Source organism: Perognathus longimembris, chromosome 25, assembly GCF_023159225.1.
Source record: "Perognathus longimembris pacificus isolate PPM17 chromosome 25, ASM2315922v1, whole genome shotgun sequence".
In the NCBI taxonomy this organism is placed as follows: Eukaryota; Metazoa; Chordata; class Mammalia; order Rodentia; family Heteromyidae; genus Perognathus; species Perognathus longimembris.
In genome coordinates, this window is record NC_063185.1 from 21017410 (window position 1) to 21040027 (window position 22618).

Here is a 22618-nt window from a genome sequence, read left to right on the forward strand (position 1 = left end):
CCTACCCCTCACCCCAGTTTTGTGGAAGGGGCCCCACAGATCTTATGTCAGCATTTGCCTTATGCCCACACATGCCATGTGTTTACAGCATCCCCTGCTTATTGAAAAAAACAAAAAGGGGGAGATGTTGGGGATTATTAGGGCCTGGGAAAGACTGCCCTTCCACCAGCCTTGGGACAATAGAAGCCCCTCCCACCTTTTGACCTCCACCCCTTGGGAGGTGAACACATGCGTGCCACCATGATGGGGTTGTCCCGCCCACAAAGGGAAGTTTCGTGATGTCACTTGATGAGCGTGACCCCTAGCCTATGACTGACCCTTTGGCCAGCCCCCTTTCTTTCCCGCCATTACTTCTATATAAGTGCCCTTCCATATTAAAGTCTTTGAGACGCTTTTCACCACCGCAGCGTGTCCCTGATGCCTTCCTTTTCGCCTCCGCCCTCGGTAACATGTGGGGGGCCTGGGGGGAGGGGAAGCTTCAGCAACCCGTCCTCTACTTAGCGTTTGCCCAGGTGAGCACGCCTTTGGCCTTCCGCTGGCGGAGGGCCAGGCTGGGTGCTCTTTCATAGAGTTTGTGGTTACCATTCTCCCCGTGGGGGGAGAAAGGGGGTGTCCGGAACCCCAACACTGCAGTACACAGCTGGTAAAACCAAAGCCTACATCCAGTGTAACGCTAAGAGATGTTCATCCACCAATGTACATGTGTGAAAACATTCCTGTGTTCTGCACTTTAACATGCCTTGTGAATAAATCCTTAAAGCATCATCTTTTACCATAAAAGTTTTTGCTCTGGTTAGAATCTAGATTTTGAAGAAATACACGCATGTATGTATTCTTAAGTGTGTGTGTGTACTTAATACAACTTGGCTGTGGACCAGACACTGATGGCTCCAGCCTATTATCCTAGCTACTTGGGGGCTGAGTTCTAAGGATTGAGTTGGAAAGCCAGCCCAGAAAGACAAGTCCAAGAGATTATCTCCATGTAAAACAGAAAAGCCAGAAGTGGAGGTGTGGCTCAAGTGGTAGAATGCCAGCAAGAGTGAAAAAGGCAAGCAAGAGCAAAAAGCCCAAGTTCAAGCCCCAGTACCAGCACACACGCACACACAAATGGTTTCATTGTACGTACATATACATATATGTATGTATATATACACACACCCTCTAGCACAGAAAGAGCATTGTACTTCCCTAAGATGCTTGTTACTGAAGGAGCTTAACAAGAAGCCACCCTGGCATATTCATCATTTTGTGTTAAGATCGCTGTGACCTTTCTGCTGTGTTTCTGAAAGCAGGAAATTTCCAAGAGAGATGCCCTCCTTGTATAACGTACTCCACCAGAATTAAGGTCGCCATCGAAGATGGGAAGAGAATTCCACGCAAACCTGATTAATGCTCCCATCTGCCTTCACCACACAATCTAATTCAATGCCTCTGTGTTTGGATCTTCATTTAAAATACCTGTGTCACATAAAACAAATTGAATAAATGTTCTGTTGTCCCAAGTCAATTCTCAGGTGCACCTGCAAAAGCTTATGTTAAGATTTTTATCTCCCTTGGGCTACATGAATATGAGGCAAGCACTCTTGCCACTAGGCCATATTCCCAGCCCTGATACTTTTTAAAAAATTTATTTTTGTGCCAGTCCCGGGGTTGAACTCAGATCCTAGGTACTGTCTCTGAGGTGTTTATTTTTTTCCCTTAAGGCTAATTCTCTACTACTTGAGCCACAGCTCCACTTACAGCTTTTTAATGGTCAGTTGGCGGTAAGATTCTCATAGACTTTCTGGCCTGGGCTAGCTTCCAGCTACGAGCCTCAGATCTCAGGCTCTTGAGTGCGTAGGATTACAGGTGAGAGCCACCAGCGCCCAGCTACCTGCCTTTTTAAATTTCGACCAGTCTACTTGTTCTGCAATGCTATCTTAGGTTTACATTTGTCATTTCTTAACTAGGCGCTGGTCCAAAGGGATTCCATAAACTGGGTGATAAGTACACTGCTTCTCGGTCACTCTATGTTTGCATTTGGGCTCACTGGCCATTTTTATATTTTCCGTTGGAAAGTGTCTACATTTTTTGTTCATTTATAATTTTTTTTTTTTTTTTTTTACAAATTGATGAGGTTGAGTTCTTTCACTATTTTGAACACACGTCCTCTTTAGGTAGAAGTAGTGTCGTGATTTTTCCCCAGCCCCTGGTTTGCTACTCATCCTCTTTTCATTGGGTTGAATTGCCGTTTATCAGTGTAGGGTGGGTGCGGCTTGGGTTCCTCCGCTGTCACCTCTGAGACGATGCCTGCTGGTGGGGGGGGGGGGGCGCGGAGACGCCCCGGTACACGTCTCAGCCTCTGCACCTCGAATGCCAACTTCAGAGACACATATATTAATAGAAACCCTAGGGGAAAAAACCCCACAAATCCCCTCTCACCGTGCGGGCCTCGGGTGCCTCCCGCACTCTGCCCCGCGCTCCACGCGGGGAGGACGGATCCCCCGGCGCTGGGCTCCTCGGACCACACGGAAAGCGCCCCCCTCCGCCTCCCGGGGCGACGGCAACAGCGGTCCCTGGCCGCGCGTGAGTGTGCGCGTGAGTGTGCGCGCGCGTGCGGCCGCCACCGCGCTCCCCTGGGCCTCTGGAATGAAGGACTGAGGTGCGCCGGGTGGAAAGGTACCGCGGGCCCCGCGGGGAGGGCAGGGGAGGGGAGGGCAGGGGAGGGGGCGGCTTGGTCCCGGCCGCGCCCGCCCGCCCGCCGGCCCGCCCGCCGGCCCGCCGCTTGGCGGTGGTGGGGGCGAGGGCTCCCCGCCTGGCCGGCGGTGGGAACGGGCAACTTCTCATTGGGTGTTCGGGGAAGGCGGAGGGCTGGGGGGTGGGACCGGCGGCCCGCTGGGTTCCGGGGCTGGGAATCCCGTGCCCGCGCCCGGAGCGCGCCCCGCACGCGCGCGCGCACACACACACAAAGCCCCAGCGCGGGGCGAGCGGCGCCCCCCTCCCTCCCTCCCTCCCTCCCCGCCCGGGGCTCCGGGGCCCACCCCGTCGCCATGCCCGCGATGCCGGAGGCCATGGAGCAGGTAAGGCCGGGCTGGCGGCGCCGGCGTCCCCCCCACCCCCCCACCTCCCCCCACCTCCCCCCCACCCCGGGCGGCAGCCGGGCCCACGTGAGCCGGGGAGGAGGGGGAAAACAGGTGTGTGGGGGGGGACAGCGGGCGTCCATTGCCTTCCCCCCGCCCCCCCCCACCACGGGGACACGGCACGATCCAGCACCCCGAGGAAGGAGCCGGGCTCCGGGGGGAAGCCGAGCCCCACTGCCCCCCCCCACTTTACCAAAGTCCCCGGCGGGACGGGGCGCCCCGCGGACTTGGGGTCCCGGGCTGACTCCCATCGGCTCCCCTAACTTTCCGCTCCAGGACGCCTGCCCGGTCGCCCAGGAAGTGAGGTGGTGTCTGTGAATGGAGGCGGTTTAATTCCCGGGGTCCCCCCCACCCCCCCCACCGGGAAAATGATTCTATAAAGCGCGCTCCTCCGACGCGCGTGCCCTCCACCCGCTCACCCCAGTCAGCCTCCGGACCGACCCCCCCCCCCAGTGTGGGCTCCCCGTCCCCCCTCCAGGGTGGGGGTGGGATTCGGGCCTGGGGTCGCCCCTGGCCGGGCTATCATTTCTATTTCCTTGTGCACTTGGGTCCCCCCCTTCTCTGCCCACCCCCACCCCACCGTCCCCCCAACCACTTTTCTTGATACTCGGTCCATTACGGGGTGCCTCGGAAACTAGATCCCTCTGCCTCGACTTCCCCAAGTGTCGTCGGGACGGACGGCCGGGTCAGCACCCCCCCTCCCACCCGCCCACCCCCCCCCACCCCCCGAGACGGCTCTCGGGGCTTCTCCTGGGGTCGGGGCCGCCCTTGGGATTCGCGATCGGCCACCGCCTGGGGCTTACGCGTTGTTATAAGGACTTAGTAAGGACTGGTAACTTTCCAGATCTCGGGACGGCCACCCCCCCTCCCCAGCCCCCCCACCTCCCCCGGCTCGGACGCGGGCGGGTCGCTGCCAGCCTGGAACGCCAGGCCCGTCCACGCTCGATCCTTCTTCCCCGGTGAAGAAGGAAAGAAGGGGAAAAAAATAAATAAAATAAATAAAAGATGGTGAAGCGGCGCCCCCGCTGCTCCCCCAGACTCTGCAGTCGGGGTTCCTTGGCGCGTGTCCCTTTAAGAGCCGGCGCGTGGGCCCCGAGCGTCCCGCGAGGTCCCGCCCCCTCCTGGGGGGCGTGGCGGAGCGTGGCCAATCAGCGGGCGCGGCCGGGGCGGCGGAAGCCGGAAGCGGGCGCGGAGGCTCGGCGGGGCCTGGCGTTGGGGGGGCGGCGGGGGAACCTGCGGCCCGCGGCGGTTCGGGGCGGGCTGTGGCGGCCGCGGCGGCGGGAAAACGGCGGGCATGGTGGGGCGGGAGAAGGAGCTGTCCATCCACTTCGTGCCCGGCAGCTGCCAGCTGGTGGAGGTAGGGGGCGGGGGTCCCGTGGGCGTCGGGGGGGAGCTTCCGGCGCGAGAGCCCGGGCTGCGGGCGGGGGGGGGTGCGTCCCGTCCCGGGGTGTCTGGGAGGGGGGTGTCCCCGGGCGGAGGGGTGCAGGGGCGGGGCGGGAAGGGTGTGTGGGGGGGGTCCCCCCTCCACCCCAGCCCCCACCCCCAGCCAGTCGCGGGCGCACAGCGGCTGCCCGTCGCGGGAGAAAGGGGGACCCCCCCCGACTCCACCCTGCGCGTGTGGGGAGCGCTGGGAACGGGGTGGCGGGGGGCGGCCGCTGGGCCTGAGGCCTGGGCCCCGTCCCCGTCGTTCCCCCCCACCCCAGCTCCATGTTCTCCATGGAGGGAGGGCTTGGCGCGCTCTGCCAACCTGTGGCACGAAAACCCCCTCCCTCCCTCCCTCCCTCCCTCCCTCATCACGGTATCTGAGAGGCGGCAGCAGCCATGGTTTCCTTCAGAGCCACTGGGGCGCAGAGGGGCTGCAGTGGGGGTGGGGCTGTCCCCCCCCTCCCCCAAGAGGTCAGGAGGTGCGTGTTAGGCTTCGTGAGTGACAGGACTGCGGGAAGTTAAAGGAGGGAGGGGTCCGATCAAGTTGGTACGTTGTGTGGCTAGAGGGACGTGTCAGGACGTGGTGACCCTTGGTACAGGTAATGGATGTGAATAAGAAAACGTAAGGAAAAAAAAAATAACAGCGCGGCCACACTGAAAGGATTCCAGGGGTCGAAAGGTCTTAGGTTAGGGTGAAGAGGGCAGAACAACCCTGTGCGTGCCACTAGTGCCATTTCATTCTTGACTCTTTCGGAGCATTTTTTTTCTTTCTTTTTTTTCCAGCCCTGGGGGTTGAACTCAGGGCCTGGGCACTGTCCCTGAGCATTTTTTTTTTTTCTCTCAAGGCTAGCACTCTACCACTTGAGCCACAGCGCCACTTCTGGCTTTTTCTGGGTATGTGGTATTGAGGAATCGAACCCAGGGCCTCATGAATAGTAGGCAAGCGCTCTACCACTAGGCCACATTTTTAATACATGTTTCCTAAAGTGGAAGTCAGTGTTCTGGTACTCAAGGACTGTATGGAAAGAGTTATTCATCTCCCAGTAGCCATAGCATTTGGTGTCATTTAACTTAACTAGACAGTGCATTTGAGATTTCAAGGTTGGCCTGCCTTCCTTCCTTCCTTCCTTCCTTCCTTCCCTCCTTCCCTTCCCCTCCCTCCTTCCCTTCCCCTCCCTCCCTCCCTCCCTCTTTTTCTTTGTAGTGCTACTGATGAAAGTTGCATTTTGGCATGTTGCACAAGCAGCTCAAGCTAAATCCACAGACTATCGGGAGTTATTTGGGGCATCTGCAAATAAGATGACCTAAAGTGTTTGAATTCCATATATTGAGTTTATGCTGTAGAGGCAGATGGGAGATTAGAGTAATTTCAAACGTGTCTTTAATCAACTATTCATAGACCAAAACTTGAGGAAATAGATGGCTCAGGCAGAAACGGTAGTCTTGAGGATCTACATGTAAGGGTAATGCAGAAGCGCTAGAATCGCAGCACTAACCGTCTTGTGGAAATGCTGCTTACCACCAGTGAGGAATTTAATTAGACCAATATGAGTGTTATAATTTCTAAGCAGATAAAACTGTCATTCATGAGGTCAAAACAAAATTCATTGCATAGAGACAAGACTCAAGCTCTGGTCTCAGTCTTTCCCTTTCTGTGGACAAAATGTTTACCATCTGTAGCATCTTTAGCTTGGAAATTACCAAGTGGGAGGAACCGCCTAAGCCTGACAGTCTTCAAATTCAGGATGGACGACTGTCCTTTCGATGCTCCCGTGTCAGATCCCTGCTTTGCCATCTGACCACTGGGTAGGGCGCACTCTTTCTCCTAGTTCCTTAGCAATAGTTCCTTAGCACAGTACACATCCACACACGGTGTAAGGAAATAAAGGTGCACATTCTCCTTGCAACCCCAATCCTTTTGTAAGCATCAGGAAAGAAAAACCAAACCAAAAATTTCGTTCTTGAAACTTCATACCGTGTCAAGTCTTAAGATCTTGTTTCTGATTGTACGATAGTCCAAACAGTCTCTTAATTTATTGTTGTTGTTTGTGCTGGTCCTGTGGCTTGAACTCAGGGCCTGGGTGTTGTCCCTGAGCTTTTTGCTCAGTCAAGGCTAGTGACTGCACCGCTTCTGCAGTTTTCCTGGTTAATTGGAGAGAAGAATCTGATGGACTTAGGGAACCCTGACCCTCAAAGCGCAGCCTCCTGAGTAGCTAGGCTTACAGGTGTGAGTCACCGCCCAGAGACGGCCTCTTATCTTAAGGTGCACCAAGGGACCAGAAAACACTGCCAGACTGGCACACTCCCAAGACTCACCTTTTGCCTTCAACACAAACATATTAAAATGAGAGAAACATGTGCTTTCGAAACTGAAGGGCGCAGCTCTCAGTTCACTCTTTAGCACTTACTGTGGGTTGCGTGACTGTGGCGTTTCTTTGTACCTGTCCTGCACCTCATAGCATCTCCTGTGGAACTTGTGTGAATCTGCCACCACCAGACTTGGCTTGTTCATCCCTCTTTACAGTTGCGTCTTTGTCGCGCTGTCTTCTTGCCAAAAGTCTAAGAAAATATTTGGCTGGCTGAAGTCCTTGTTTTCATAAATCACCTGGCTTAGAGCCAGAAGTTTCAACGGAGAGCCTGGATGAAGTTTCTGTACACTTTTCAAATGTTTTGCAACTAGAAGAACTATGAGAAAAGAATCTTTTAAGATTTTACCTTACTCAGCCTTTTCCTTTCAGATTTTTCATATGCTGGAAACAGCTGGATTTTGGAATCCTTTGTATATATTTGTGTGTGTGTGTATACATATACATTTTTTTTTCCGTAATTGAGATTTTGTGTTGCCAGTGTCTCTCAGGTTCTCCTTTGATCCAGGTAGTAGAAAGGTGGCAGGCGAGATGGGGTTGGAGGTCATGTTTATTCAAGCTCCTTGAGTCTGAAAGACAGGGAGGCATGAGCAGTAAGAATAAGACCCAGTCTCCAAACCAGCATGAACGCATAAGGCACGCGGTAGAGTTCAGACGGCAGTTTGCTCACCTAGCGTGTTGGAGGCCCCGGGTTCCGGCACCAGTCCCTGCGGAACAAGAGCAGTGAGTGGCTCCCTGTGGTAGAGTTGTTGTCGCCGCCAGTGACCCGGTCCTTTCCCCTGGCTTTCAGGAGGAGGGCAACACCCCCAGCCGGCGGGTTCTGGTCACAGGTGCCACCGGGCTGCTGGGAAGAGCCGTTTACAAGGAGTTTCAGCAGAACAATTGGCATGCTGTTGGCTGTGGTTTTAGAAGAGCAAGGCCAAAGTTTGAGCAGGTCAACCTGTTGGATTCGGAAGCCGTTCACCAAATCATTCACAACTTTCAGGTACAGTCTCCTCCCGGAGTTGATGTTCGCGCCTCTTCCTGGGTTTGGCGCGGGGGGGGGGGGGGGGGTGTCGGGGGGAGAGAGGGGCGGGAGTGCCCCGATGGCATACATGCTGTCGACGGGGATGCCGTGCACGGAAGCGCCAGCCCTCCACGGCCTGCTGAGGACCAAGCCCGGCCTCCCCGGCCCCCGAGCGCGCTTTCTTCAACACGGCAAGATGTGTGTAACTCCTGAAAGACAGAAATAGTAAGCTTTTTTGTTGTTGTTGTTGTTTCTTTTTGATTAATTGTGGGGCTTGAACTCAGGGCTCGGGCTCTCTCCCTGAGCGTCTTCTGCTCAGGGCCAGCGCTCTACCACATGAGCCACAGCGCCACTTAGGGTTTTCCGGTGTTTCCTTGGAAATGAGAGTCTCGTGGATTTCCCTGCCGGGGCTGGCTCTGAACTGCCCTCCTCAGATCTCAGCCTCCTGAGTAGCCAGGATTACAGGGATGAGCCACTAGTGCCCGGCTCATACTTTGGACAGTCTCTCCTGATCTCCGTCCAGGGTTTGGTCAATTTCTCTTTACTGGCCCGAGGATGTAGCTGGGTGGGTAGATTTCTTGCCATGTCCTGGCTTGGCTCCCCAGCACCATGAAGAAGAAAAGCCAAAGCAACAAAATTGCACTTTACTTTCCAAGGCGTATATGCAATTTGAGGAAGTCTGAGCCTTGTGGGAAATCAGGGAAAGGAAACTGCACTGAAAGTCCCAGGGATCCATCTCCCCTGAGAGGATGTTGAAGAAGCATCGTTTTCTCTGAAGGCGGCGTGGGCTTCCGGGCTTCCGGGCGGCGCAGTGTGCTGCGCTTTATCTGGTTGGGTCTGAAGTCGGTGGCTGTTTGCCTTGTAGCCTCACGTGGTAGTCCACTGTGCTGCAGAGAGAAGACCAGATGTTGTGGAGAGCCAGCCAGATGCTGCCACCCAGCTGAACGTGGAGGCCTCTGGGAATCTGGCAAAAGAAGCAGGTAAACTGCCTTCACACGCTCTTACCCAGGCAGCACTGCTGCAGGTTCACAGATGAGTGTTTTACAGACCGCTTGCGTGTGTTTCTGTGTCCCACAGAACAAACCATTCTGAGTTCTGCTAAAGAAAAGGAATGGCATGAAACATTGTAATAGCTTCTTATGCATTTCTTTTTCATCTTTGCAGCTGCAGTGGGAGCTTTTCTCATCTACATTAGCTCAGACTACGTTTTTGATGGGACAAATCCACCTTACTCAGAGGACGCTACGCCGGCGCCGCTAAATCTGTATGGTAAAACCAAATTAGAAGGAGAAAAGGCGGTCCTGGAAAACAACGTAGGTAAGACCCGGCCGCTTGAGCCTCCGATGGTTTCAGAGAACTACTTTTTGTTTATGAGCGACACGTGTCTAATTGTAGAAAGTCCAGGGGATGAGTCATTAGAGAGAGATCAGAGAATATAGTTAATAGGAAGGGAAACTAGGTACTTACACGTCCTCAGGTGTGACTGCTCCGATTCCTGGACTCTGCTGGCACTGTGTTCGCGCCCATCTTTGTATCGTGAAACCGAGTGCTCATTTTTATACTCCTAAACCGTGGGGCAGTGGCATTTCTTCTTGAAGCATTCTGCTATTGTTGGGTTTTCTCTTTACCCTGTGGATGTGTTTGTTGGTTTTAGCAAGCATCTCTTTTAGCATAACAGGCTTACAGTAGTGGGGAGAAACAAACACCGAGAAACATTTCCTGGTCCACATGCAGGAAACGGGAGTTAAACATCCAAAATGGCCGTCGTTACCCCTTTCGCTGGAAGAATGCGAAGTTGTGTCAGTCCAGTGACGCCTGATTTTAACACAGTGGTTTGGGGTGGGGGAGATTGGCAGTAAGCCTGCAAAATGCCACAGTGGAGCTGAGGCTCAAGTAGTAGAGGGCCCGCCTTGAGCAAAGGGGGGATCACCCTGGCCCTGAGTCAAAAAAGAACAAGAGTAACAGGGAGGAGTTCGTCTGCTTTTCCACTTTGCTTCCCTGTTGTAATTTTTGATATCTGTTGAGAAGAGTAGAATTTCCCGACTCCTCACCAGTGTATCCCTGGCATCACCGCCCCCTCTAATCGTACGAGGGTAAAAGGCGCATGGTCCATCCTCTGCGCGTCACGCTAAGAGCAGACACTTGGCCGCGCCTGGGAAGGAGGAAGGCAGAGGCCCCTTCCCTTCAGTGTAGGAAGTAAAGTGGGGGATTTCAGCTGGCAGGCTGCCCCCCTCAGCACTGGAAGACGACAGGGTGGTCTTCAGCTAAAAGAGAAGTGAGAGATCCTGGTGAAAACTTGACTTCAAAAAAAGCAAGCCGTTTTTTTTTTTTTTTCCGTGTGGCATGTGTCATGGAATTTTTTAAACGAATCATAAGTTCTGTAAGGAAATGCTACGATACAACCTAGGCGTCATCTATTCAATGCCAGAATACCTGATGGATGGATGTAACACCTAGTGTAGGGCCATCCACCGGAGTCCCAAACCAGCCTGGTGGCTGTAGTAAGGGCGCCGCCCGTGTCCGTCTGTCTGTTGGAGGTGCAGTGGTCAGGTCACTTGCTGTTCCACTGTGAAAGGGGCACCTCAGCCTCCTAAGGAGCGAGGATTACAGACGTGAGCCGCCTGCACCTGGCTAACAGCTTCCATCTTCAACATGCTTTATAAGACCTACTCTCACATCTTATACAACTTTTATAGCCTTCTGATTTCTGTGTTCTGGGTGTTGGTTGTTTTTTTTTTGCCCCTCTCACACTCTGTTCTCCCCCACCCCCACCCCCCTTGCTGTTTTCATTTGGAACATTCTGGAACATTTTACCTTTTAAAAGGATTTTACTTTCTAAAATCCTTTCTCATCTAAAAGCATTTTCTCTTTCTCTTCACTCCCCCCCCAAAATAAAAACAACTTCTTATAAATTTCTAGATTTTCCCTACCTGAGAAAGATCTCTTGTACAAAATCCTTCTTTTCTTCCCCCCTTTTGTTTAATTTGACCGAATGTTTACAAAAATCGTGAACTTAAACACAACCTTTTCCACGAGGATACATATATTCTTAGAAGCTATTTTTGGGGGGGCATAGATCAAGGAAGAACAACCACAAATTATCTTCCTGCAGAACCATTTCCAAAAGGACACTTGTCCCTAAAGTAAGGGACAGGTACTAGCCCTTCTGGTGAGAGCAGACATCTCAGAGCGGGCGGGCAGGGCCGCCGCGGGGCTTCCAGCAGGCACTTCCGGTTGGCACTGGGGGCCCCCGGCCCGCTGCCCTGTGAGACGCAGCTCAGGCTCGGGCCACTCGGCCACGGCGGAGCCTGTGCAGACAAGCAGCTCTCAAGAGGAGCAGAGGGGAAGCCGAGGGCTTTGAGAGGAAAAAGGCTTTACCCAGCTCTGCCCGGGACTGACCCTCCCCCCAACAGTGACTGTGACCTCACCCCCCCAGCTCTGCCTGTGACCTGACCCTCCCCCCAACAGTGACTGTGACCTGACCCTCCCCCCAACAGTGACTGTGACCTGAAACCCCCCCCCCAGCTCTGCCCGGGACTGACCCTCCCCCCAACAGTGACTGTGACCTCCCCTCCCCAGCTCTGCCTGTGACCTGACCCTCCCCCGAACAGTGACTGTGACCTGAAACCCCCCCCCCCCAGCTCTGCCCGGGACTGACCCTCCCCCCAACAGTGACTGTGACCTCCCCTCCCCAGCTCTGCCTGTGACCTGACCCTCCCCCCAACAGTGACTGTGACCTGAAACCCCCCCCCCCAGCTCTGCCCGGGACTGACCCTCCCCCCAACAGTGACTGTGACCTCCCCTCCCCAGCTCTGCCTGTGACCTGACCCTCCCCCCAACAGTGACTGTGACCTGAAACCCCCCCCCCAGCTCTGCCCGGGACTGACCCTCCCCCCAACAGTGACTGTGACCTCACCCCCCCAGCTCTGCCTGTGACCTGACCCTCCCCCCAACAGTGACTGTGACCTGACCCCCCCCCCCAGCTCTTCCCGGGACTGACCCTCCCCCCAACAGTGACTGTGACCTCACCCCCCCAGCGACTGTGACCTCACCCCCCCAGCTCTGCCTGTGACCTGACCCTCCCCCCAACAGTGACTGTGACCTGACACCCCCCAGCTCTGCCCGGGACTGACCCTCCCCCCAACAGTGACTGTGACCTCACCCCCCCAGCTCTGCCTGTGACCTGACCCTCCCCCAACAGTGACTGTGACCTCACCCCCCCAGCTCTGCCTGTGACCTGACCCTCCTCCCAACAGTGACTGTGACCTGACCCCCCCAGCTCTACCCATGACCTGACCCTCCCCCCAGCTCTGCCTGTGACCTGACCCTCCCCTCAACAGTGACTGTGACCTCACCCCCAGCTCTGCCTGTGACCTGACCCTCCCCCAACAGTGACTGTGACCTGACCCCCCCCAGCTCTGCCCAGGACCTGACCCTCCCCCCCAACAGTGACTGTGACCTGACCCCCCCTGCTCTGCCCATGACCTGGCCCTCCCCCCAACACTGCCAGTGACCTGACCCTCCCCCAGCTCTGCCTGTGACCTGACCCTCCCCCCAACACTGCCAGTGACCTGACCCTCCCCCAACACTGCCCATGACCTGACCCTCCCCCAGCTCTGCCCGTGACCTGACCCTCCCCCCAGCACTGCCTGTGACCTGACCCTCCCCCCAACAGTGACTGTCACCTGACCCTCCCCCCCCAGCTCCGCCCATGACCTGACCCTCCCTCCCCCCAGCACTGTTGCCCTGGGGATTGAATCAGCGCGGAGCTCTGGAGGGAGTTCTGGTGGAGACCACAGCAGTCTCCCTGTTTACTTGTCTGATCATTTGATTATAAAACTTAGAATTACTTGCAATTAAAGCGCTAATTATCCATACACCATGCCCCTCAGCGGGGACCAATTAGAGCCTAAGTGCCCTGAAATCCCTCCCCCCGTGGTGGTGGAGGAGCGCGCAGCGGCTCCCCGCCCGCCGTGGCGAGGCCCTGGCCGCCCCCCCGCCCCGCGCCCGGTGCTCCGGTGCCCCGTCCCGAGGACACGGCGGGGGGAGGGGGATCCCCGCGCCGGGCGTCCCCTCAGCACCGGTCCCCTTGCATCCGTCCATCCGCCCGTCCGTCCGTCCTTCCGCGCAGGCGCGCCGGTGCTGCGCATCCCCGTGCTGTACGGCGAGGTGGAGCGGCTGGAGGAGAGCGCGGTGACCGTCATGTTCGACAAGGTGCAGTTCAGCAACAAGTCGGCCACATGGACCACTGCAGCAGCGCTTTCCCACGCACGTCAAGGACGTGGCCGGCGTGTGCCGGCAGCTGGCCGAGAAGCGGATGCTGGTGAGAGGCCGGGGGGGGGGGGGGGGGCGGGGGGCGGGGTCCCCACTCCTCCCCGCCCAGGGCAGCAAACCACAGCTTGGGGAAAGCCTGAGTTTCCGGAGCGGGCCCGGTGCCTTCCCGGTCCCCAGGACTCGCCCCCAGACCCCATCTCCAGGCCCGCGGGGGGGTGGGGGGGGGCAGGAGCGCGGCCTAGGGCCTCGAGGCCCTGGAGAGGCCAGCTGCCAGTCCTGGGCCTTGAACTCAGGGCCGGGGCACCGTCCCGGCTTCTTTCTGCTCAAGGCCCGCACTCTGCGCTTAAGCTACTGCACCACTTGCAGAGTTTTCTGTTCCATGTGGGTTGGCGCTGAGGAATGGAACCCAGGGCTGCGTGCGTGCGAGGCCGCCGCCCTGCCGCCCAGCCCCGTCCCCCGCCCCCCAGGCCCGCGCGCCGCCTCCGGAGCCACAGCGCCCACCGGCGTGGTTCTGATGGCTCAGGGACGTTCCCGCGTGGGCCGGTCTCGAACCCTGGTCCGGGTGGGTAGGGTGACCGGCGTGAGCCATGGCCAGCTTCCGAACCACCGTTTCCAAAATGTGAAGGGAGTTATTTTGAGAGATGACAATGCTTAAGGTTGGACTAGTCAGCCCGTCTGCAAAGGTATTTTTATTTTCATGTCTAGTTGTAGCTTCTTAATCTAATGGGAGCTCCGCGTGTTACGTTAGACCGGGTCACTGTCAGGACTCAGGCTGACCCACAAGCGATCCCGAGGGCCAGCCTCGCGGAAGGCACATGGGCGGGGATGCGCCCTGGCCCCCGCGGGGTCCACTGCGGAGAGGGCGGGGGCTGCGGCCCGCCCCGGCCTGTGGGCGTGGCTCCCGCGTGACCGCAGCCCGCGCGCCCTCGTCCGCAGGACCCGTCCATCAAGGGCACCTTCCACTGGTCCGGCACCGAGCAGATGACCAAGTACGAGATGGCCTGCGCCATCGCCGACGCCTTCAACCTCCCCAGCAGCCACCTGCGCCCGTGAGTAGCCCCGCCCCGTCCTGCCCGCGGCTCCGCCCCGTCAGTGGCCCCGCCCCGCGCAGCGTGTGCCGCCCGGCCAGAGGCCCCGCCCCGTGAGCAGCCCCGCCCTGCCCGCGGCTCCGCCCCGCCAGTGGCCCCGCCCTGCCATAGGCCCCGCCCCATGAGCAGCCACACCCCGCGCAGCCTGCTTCTCCCAGGCAGTGGCCCCGCCCCGCGGTCAGCTCTGCCCCATCAGCGGCCCCGCCCCATGAGCAGCCCCGCCCCTCGGTCAGCCCCGCCCCGCGGCCAGCCCCGCCCCACCAGCGGCCCCGCCCTGTGGCCAGCCCGCCCCATCAGCGGCCCCGCCCCGCGGCCAGCCCCGCCCCATCAGCGGCCCCGCCCCGCAGTCCGCCCCGCCCCGCGGCCAGCCCCGCCCCATCAGCGGCCCCGCCCCGCGGTCAGCCCCGCCCCAGAGGGTGAGCCTGGGTGGGGCCCTCACGGTCCCCTTTTCTTCCCTTTGGAGATCACCGACAGCCCGGTCCTGGGCGCCCAGCGCCCCCGGAACGCGCAGCTGGGCTGCTCCAGGTTGGAGGCCCTGGGCATCGGGCAGCGGACGCCGTTCCGGCTGGGGGTGAAGGAGTCGCTCTGGCCCTTCCTCATCGACAAGCGCTGGCGGCAGACGGTCTTCCACTAGCTCCCCCCACCCCCGCCCCGCCCCGCCCCCGGCCGCCCTGGTCACCCCGGACGGAGCTCGCTTTGCACGCGCACTCCGGCGGTGACCGTGCGCTTCCTTCCAGGTGAACAACGCTCTTGCACTAGTGACATGGTCTAAGGCCCCCCTCCCCGGGCCCCCCGCAGCCGCGGTCCTCTGTCTGCTCCTCCCTCTGTTCCGGCTCACCTCACCCCTGCAGTAACTCCCGAGAGCCAGGGTGCCCCCACCCGCCGCCGCCGCGGGCTCCCCGGGGGGGAGACGCGGCCCCGGTGCCTCCCGGAACTGCTGTACCTTCAGGATCCCTTCTTCCCCTTGTTCTCGTTGCAGCGGTTGACTGGTTGATTGTTGTAGAGCGCGTGAGGTCGTATGAAATCATTGGTGTTCGTGACTTGCTTTGCCTGAGCTCAGATCAAAATGTGTGAGGAAAGAAACTTTATTTTTGCAACGTAAGTAAGAGTTTTTATGCCCGGTCAGCACTCGTGTCTGTGGCTGGGCGCCCCGCTCGCAGCCGGACGTGGCAAACACTCCAGGGGGGGTGCGTGTGCGCGCACGCGTGTGGTTTTGTAATATAAATACACAACTGCCCTTTTCACTCCGTGTTGCAGACATTTCACATGTTCGGTTATACTGATAATAATGAGCCTGTCAGTCTTTGGACCACTCCCGAGTGATAATAAATACGTACTGCTGGCATGTCAGGCCTGGTTTCCTGTGTTTGTTGTTCTTCACGTGCCGCCCACCCGTCTGAACCAGCGTTCCTCTGTGGCTCTAACTTCCCTTTTCTTTCTTTCGGTGCCAGTCCTAGGGCTTGAACTTGGCCTGGGCACTGTCTCTGAGCTCTCTTTTGCTAAAGGATAGCACTCTATCTCTTGAGCCTCAGCGCCACTTCCGGTTTTCTGGGGATTCATTGGAGATAAAGAGCATCACTGACTTTCCTGGCCAGGCTGGCTTTGAACCGCTATCCTTGGAGCTCAGCCTCCTGGGTAACAAGGATTACAGGTGTGAGCCACTGGCGCCAAGCTCACCAGCGGCTTTCTGTGGGATTCCTCTATCACCTAAAAATGTGTTATTTTTACCTCTGGGCCGGTCATTTCATTTAAGGTACTTCAGAATCACAAGGATTACACGTTTATCTCTCTAGTAAATATTTCTTATACCCCTTCCCAAAGTGATAGCTGTCCTAATGGGGCAGATGGGAGGGGACAAATTCTGTTCGCCACACTTAGGATCTGACGGACATTTAAATGGGAGGCAAATGAAAACGGAGCGACTGAATGGTTTAAGAGGCAAACTTTGCTTCTCTGCTGTCTCTTAATCCCAAAACTTCAGCATTGGAGCCTAAGACAGACCGCAACATTGTCTACTGTGTTTTATCATGCTCAAAAAAAAAAAAAAAGCAGTTGATTATCTTGGAAAGACTTCAAATGCAATTAAGAAAATCCCTTCTGTCAAGTTACATTTCAGACAGGACAAATTAGATGTATGGGAAAATGTCTCGATAAGGTACTCCAGGAACAATGAATCTGTGTACAATTTGTAATTACTCCTGCAAAAAAAAATATATTACAACACAAGAGCGCCTGTTAACCTGAGACTCTAGGTTTGAAAATGGGTTATTTCCCACCCTTCCCTTTCATTACAAATGCAAATGTTTTATGAAATGGAGCCCAGAGCATTTTTAAATGTCCAAAATGAATTCAAACACCTTGCTTATTACGTTTCTATCTGGCTCTTCTGCTTCGTGCAGCTGCTTTGTAAAGGCTGAGGTGTTGTTTTTTCCTTCCAGCCAGCAGGTTTGCAATAAACAGTGGTCCATTTGGCTGGCAAATGCACAGCTACAGGGCAGAACTGGCCAGACCAGAGAGCTGGGGTTAAAATGTCACGCAAGACCAGTGAGACGTGGCACGTGTGACGGATCCATGAGACTATTTCAGTTTTCAATGTTGAGCATTAAAGATAACGCATGGTAGACTGGCTCCAGGAACCTCAGGAAAGCTGACATCTGAGGTTCACAGTTCAAAGCCAGCCGGGGTGGGAGAGTCCTGCAGGCTCATCTCTGATGAACCAGCAAAAAGTCAGAAGTGGAGGTGTGGCTCAAGTGGTAGAGCACCAGGTGTGAGCAAGTGCAACTGAATGAGCGCTCAAGGCCCTGAGTTCATGCCCCAGTACAGGCGTAAAATACACACACATACACACACACACACGAGTGTGTGCCTTAACCCCTTCAGTTTGGTTAGAGCCCAGCATGCGGGATGCGGAGTGGCGTTGGTCAGTGCTGGGACCACCGAGTCACAGAGGAAGAGGTCTCATGTCGATGGAGCGCTTTGCTCACAGTGGGGAGAAATTCAAATTTGATTTCCTTCCCTGGTGAATTGCTCTTCCCCCTCTTGAGGAAAATACCGCCAGCTCTTCCCAATGACTTGGAATTCGTCCTCAATTCCCTGACTTCTGCAGCATGACTGCCCCTGACTAACACCCCCTCTCCCGGGGACCCCTCATTATCAAGGGGGAAGTCACTGGGGGCTTTGTATCCAATAGTTATAGACTGCTCTTTTTTTTTTTTTTTTTAATTTCCAAAGTGTTGGAAGGTCTCTTACGAATGAGCCGTTTCCGAATAGCCTTGGGCTCGTTTTTCCTCTTGCTCCAATTCCCAGGGAAGCAAACCCATCAGGAGGCTCTGAGCTGAGCCCGGGAGAGCTTGGGGGGCCCAGGTGGGGGCTCCATGGGGCCTGAGGCTCCTGTTAGAGATGGGATCCCCCCCACCCCAAACCGTGCAGACTGCATTTTACACACCACTGCTTTCGGGTTGGGCATCGACAGAGCGTGGTCTTCTCGGGGTCCTGGTGGTGATTCCAAAGCCAGAAAGAAAACCAACTTGAGAGCCTTCTGACCCACGGGGTGACTGAGTTCTCCCTTGATCTTCATGCTCCAGCCCATTCTTGTTGGTTCCTGGATGCTTGTGGGAGACAGACAGACAGACAGACACACACACACACACTATGGCTCCCATCACAGCCTGACATCGGACAGCTGAACCAGACTCCGGAGAATAAGTCACGTAGCAGCAGTTCATAGCAGGCAGCTAGCTACAAGATGGCTATACACAAAGTGGGTATACAGAAACAACATGCGCTGTATAAATGTGACAACCATATATGATATATTCTATGTACATGTAGAAGATGTCACACATACAATATAACATATAACAATATATCAAATACACAATATTAATATTTGGCATAGATTATATAATGTGTATAAATAAACTATTTTATACACATTATGTATTACACATGATATAAAAATGTATTACATGCATAATTACATACACATATATGATAGGTAATGTAAACAATATATTATATGTAATTATATAAAATATATATGGTAAAATACAAAATTATAATGTTATATAATATAGCCATAGCATAATAAAATATAACCAGAGCTCTCTGGTTATATCCACAGCACCTATTATTTCTGTTCCACTGATCTACTGTTCTACTGCTGACAGACCGCATATTCAAGCAAACCAGACTCCACAGGCGCTTTTCCAATGGGATATATCCTTGGTTTACACCTTTGATAGACTTTTTTCCCCCTGTATTGAAGTAGTTTAAGGCAAAGCAAACAGTGGGACATGTTAAAATATCCATTAACTAAACATCCAGAAAGGGCAGGGACTGCCTCCAGCTGTTGCGAAACCAATTAGGCTGCAAATATGCATTTGGTTACCTAACCACACGTTCCCCAAACATTTAGTTCTAATTAATTTTCTTCATTACACAACAATGCCTCTCCTAATTACACTGGAGAAATTCTATGAACCTACCAGCTATTCAAAGTCTTGATTGCACAAATTATTCTGGTTAGATCCCTCTGATAAGGAAATCTCCACTCTTCAATTTACACACACCTCGTCTCCCAGGGCCGCCAGCTACTTAGTACAACCCTTGACAGCTGGGCGGAGGGGATCTGCGGTGTGACCACGCTTCCAACGAGTCGCTTGAGTGAGATAGAACGTCAAGCAAGGATAATTAAGGACCGATCGAGGTAAGGCCCAGGAAGCATGTTGCTTCTGGATTCCTACTCGGTGACAGGAATAGACTTCGACGACCAGGGGAGCCAGGAGCCCCACGGAGCCCGGGGCAGGAAGGGCTGTCTTCAGACACTAGGAGGGCAGAAAGCATAACATTGTTAGGCCCAGATTTGGGGGCCCCCACAAACCACCAAGGAGCTGATTCCGATGCAAACGCACGAGAGTCTTGATTGCAAGCTGGAGCTTGGACTCACAACCGCCACCGCCGCAGCGGATCTGGATTGAGAGCAGCGGATCTGGATTGAGAGCGCCGACCCTTCAGTGAGCAGGGTTTATAAAGGTAAAGGCGTAGCGCAGATGTAGGGGCTTGGCGCAGGGGGTGGAGTAAGCCACAAATGAGCAATCGAGGCACAGATGTAGGAGGTTGACACGGAGGGTGGAGCAAGCAACAAGCAAGCCATTTACAGAAGCAGAATTTGAGGGTCAGGTTGACCTCATCGTCAAGATGGAGTGAGCTCTACAACAATATCAGCTCCCATGGCCCTGCGTCCAGAGCCGGCTCTACCCAGGAGTGGCTCTGCGATCGGGTGGCTCCGTGCTGGGCTTCTCTCCCTGCCTGCCTTCTCCCAGCCTCTGCTCCCCTGGGCGAGCCCCGTGAGCCCCTTCCCCAGACGCTCTGAACTCTCAGCGTTCCTGCCAAGCGTCAAGTGTGACCAGAGGGTTGATGACAAGATGGACACCCAACAAGGCGCGTTGGCAGCTGCCCTCGGCTCTCGGGTGCCGGCGGGGCTTGTGGATGAAGACCCGGAGCAGGTGAGAGCCGCACAGCTGGTGAGTGTGTGCGTGTGTGTGTGTGAGTGTGTGTGTGTGAGTGTGTGTGTGGTTGTTTAAATTCTGACCTGTGGAACGACAAAGTGTGTCTCTACGCTCCTGACATGGCTCGCTCGTGGCACGATCCCTCACACGGTGCCATCTAGAAAGACAGTAAAAAAACGAGAGAGAGAGAGGGAGAGAGAGAGAGAGAGAGAGGAGAGAGAGAGAGAGAGAGAGAGAGAGAGGGAGAGAGAGAGAGAGAGAGAGAGAGAGAGAGAGAGAGAGGGAGAGAGCCACATCGGCGGGTCCAGAGCTGCTTTTCATCACTCGGCAGCGCGGGGTTTGAACTCGGAGCCTGCCTCGCACGCCCTGGCCTTGAATGCAGGGCTCTGCTGAGCGTGGGGGAGTCTCCTTCTGCCCCCCCCATGCACGCACGCGTGGCTGGCGTTCACGAGGGCGCTCCCATCCACCGCTGGTCCCGGGGTCTGGATGGCTGCTCCCGGCTGCTCAGCGCTCTGCTCCGGAGCCCCACGCTGCGCTCTGCTCTGCGCAGGGTCTGGCGGGGTTTCCTGCCCTGGCCGGCTTGGGTGCTGGCAGCCCTGGGCCTGGTCCAGATGGGGCGTGAGCGGAGGGGGTGTAGCTGTCACCCCAGGACCACCACAGGACTGCTCCTTCCTCCTCGGCAAGCGAGGGCGCTCGATGAGATCCGAGTGTCACACCCTTGGAGAAAGGCCAACGGGATCTGAGCGTCTCTGTGCCGTTCCACGGCGACTCTATGGGAATCTAGAGCCGCGCCGTGCGTGTGTGTGCACACACGTGTGCGTGTGTGTGTTCACACGATGTTTTAGCATCGGTGTCTTCCAGCATACACCTTGCACGCCCCGATCACATGGTAGCTCTGCGACTCTACTTTCCCAAGGATGCTTCGTTTTCTTCCAGTCTCTAAAGTAACAACAGGACGGGCTTCCTGGCGCCTCTCCGCCGCCAGTGTCCACCTGTACCGGAGCCACGTGGAGGCGTTTGCATTTCTGACCCGTTCGCTTTCTTCACTGTTTGTTGTGATGCGAACTGTGAGCAGCACTGCGTGACGACTCTCCCCCCGCCCCCCAATTGCCAAATGCAGACTGGGCACTTCTTTTTTTTGCCAGTCCTGGGGCTTGGACTCAGGGCCTGAGCACTGTCCCTGGCTTCTTTTTGCTCAAGGCTAGCACTCTACCACTTGAGCCACAGCGCCCCTTCTGGCTGTTTTCTGTATATGTGGTGCTGGGGAATCGAACCCAGGGCCTCATGTACACGAGGCAAGCACTCTTGCCACTAGGCCATATCCTCAGCCCCTGGGCACTTCTTTCTTTTCTCCCTGTTGGTTGTGGGGCTTGAACTCAGGGCCTGGGCGCTGTCCCTGAGCTTTTCCGCTCAAGGCTGGAGCTCTGCCACTTAGAGCCACGGCGCCACTTCGGCTTTTCCGGTGGTCATTTGGAGATAAGAGTCTCGGTGGACTTCTCTGCCCAGGCTGGTTTCAAACTGCGATCCTCAGACCTCAGCCTCCTGAGCAGCTGGGATTGCAGGCGTGAGCTGATGGTGCTCAGCCTGGCCAGGTTGAACATTGCCAATCTGATTTTTTTTTTTTTTGAAAGTTTGAAATACGGTCTCAGCCTCGGACACCCAATGCTCCTTCCTTAGCTTCTTAAGTGCTGGGGTTATAGGTGCCCTCACCAGGCTTAGTGCCTAACGGAAAGTCGGAATATTCTAAAACCTGAGAACGTTTGAGCCCCGGAATACCAGCACACACAAATATTGCTTCACACGAATCCCAGGCTATCGGTATGAAGGGTCTGTGAAACCTCAAATTTTATGTTCCAAACGGAGTCCCTGCCTCAAGATACCTCATTTGGTCTATGCAAATATTCCAAACTCTTAATTAAAAAACAAGTCCCCAAGTCCTTTGGATAAGAGCTATTCAAGGTGTAAAACATTTTTTTTTTAAGCTGGGAGCTGGTGGCTCAGGCCTGTCATCTCAGCTACTTAGGAGGCTGAGCTCTGAGGATCACAGTTCGAAGCCGGCTGGGTCAGGAAAGTCTGGGAGAGCCTCATCTCCAATGAACCTCCAGAAAACTGGAAGTGGAGCTGTGGCTCAAAGTGCTAGAAGGCTAGCTTTGAGATGAAGAGCTCAGGGACGGCGCCCAGGCCCTGAGTTCAAGCCCGATGACTAACAGAAAAAGGAAAAAAATGACTCTCCATCCCCCCAAACCCCTGCCTCTGATTCCTGAGCGAAGAGCTGAGTGTCAGAGAGAAAAGGACCCCGGATACCCTGGTGACAGCATCCCCACGCGAAGCGTCCTTTCTCTCTTTCCAGGTGTTCTTTTCATTTTTAAAAAGCTTTCCCACCACCCCAGGAGTTTACGATCAAGATGGGGGAAGACCGCACATGTCCTATAAAACACTTGGTGAATAATTACTGAGCAAAATAAACTATAAATGGAAAACAGCACCAGCCTGGCAGATCCCCGGTGAGAGAGACGGGGATTTCAATTCCAAGTGCTGAGACAGCTGCTTTGCCGCTCGACTTTTGTCACCACCAGTGAGAGGCAAAGCTCCGACGGGAGCTCGCGCAGTCCTGGCCTCAAACTTCCACTTCGACTCTCGGGCCTGTGGAAGTTCCATCAAGGCTGAAAGCAACGCGCTCACAGTGGGGCCTGGGCACCGTGGATAGCAAGATGGCTTTCCTACACTTGCTCTGCATGGGGATAAATAATGAGCTACCACTTCCCCACCCCCCACCCCCGTCTGCCAGAGAAGCATTCTGGGAAATGATGGCTCCCGTGAGGTCTGACAG

The 22618-nt window shown here is 55.5% G+C and overlaps 1 protein-coding gene across 2 annotated transcripts; it reads left to right on the plus strand.

Annotated features, from left to right (window-relative positions):
• The first annotated feature begins 3008 nt into the window (after positions 1-3008).
• Mat2b (methionine adenosyltransferase 2B) lies at positions 3009-15623 on the plus strand. 2 transcript variants are annotated; one of them, XM_048334198.1, is made up of 7 exons: positions 3009-3059; positions 7701-7895; positions 8782-8896; positions 9081-9233; positions 13048-13239; positions 14127-14239; positions 14742-15623. In XM_048334198.1, exons 1-7 carry the CDS (start codon positions 3030-3032, stop codon positions 14910-14912), a joined length of 969 nt encoding a protein of 322 aa, XP_048190155.1. In that variant the 5' UTR covers positions 3009-3029; the 3' UTR covers positions 14913-15623. The 2 variants fall into 2 exon arrangements, with proteins under 2 accessions (XP_048190155.1, XP_048190154.1); XM_048334197.1 differs by lacking the exon at positions 3009-3059 and adding an exon at positions 4361-4476.
• The last annotated feature ends 6995 nt before the right edge of the window (positions 15624-22618 follow it).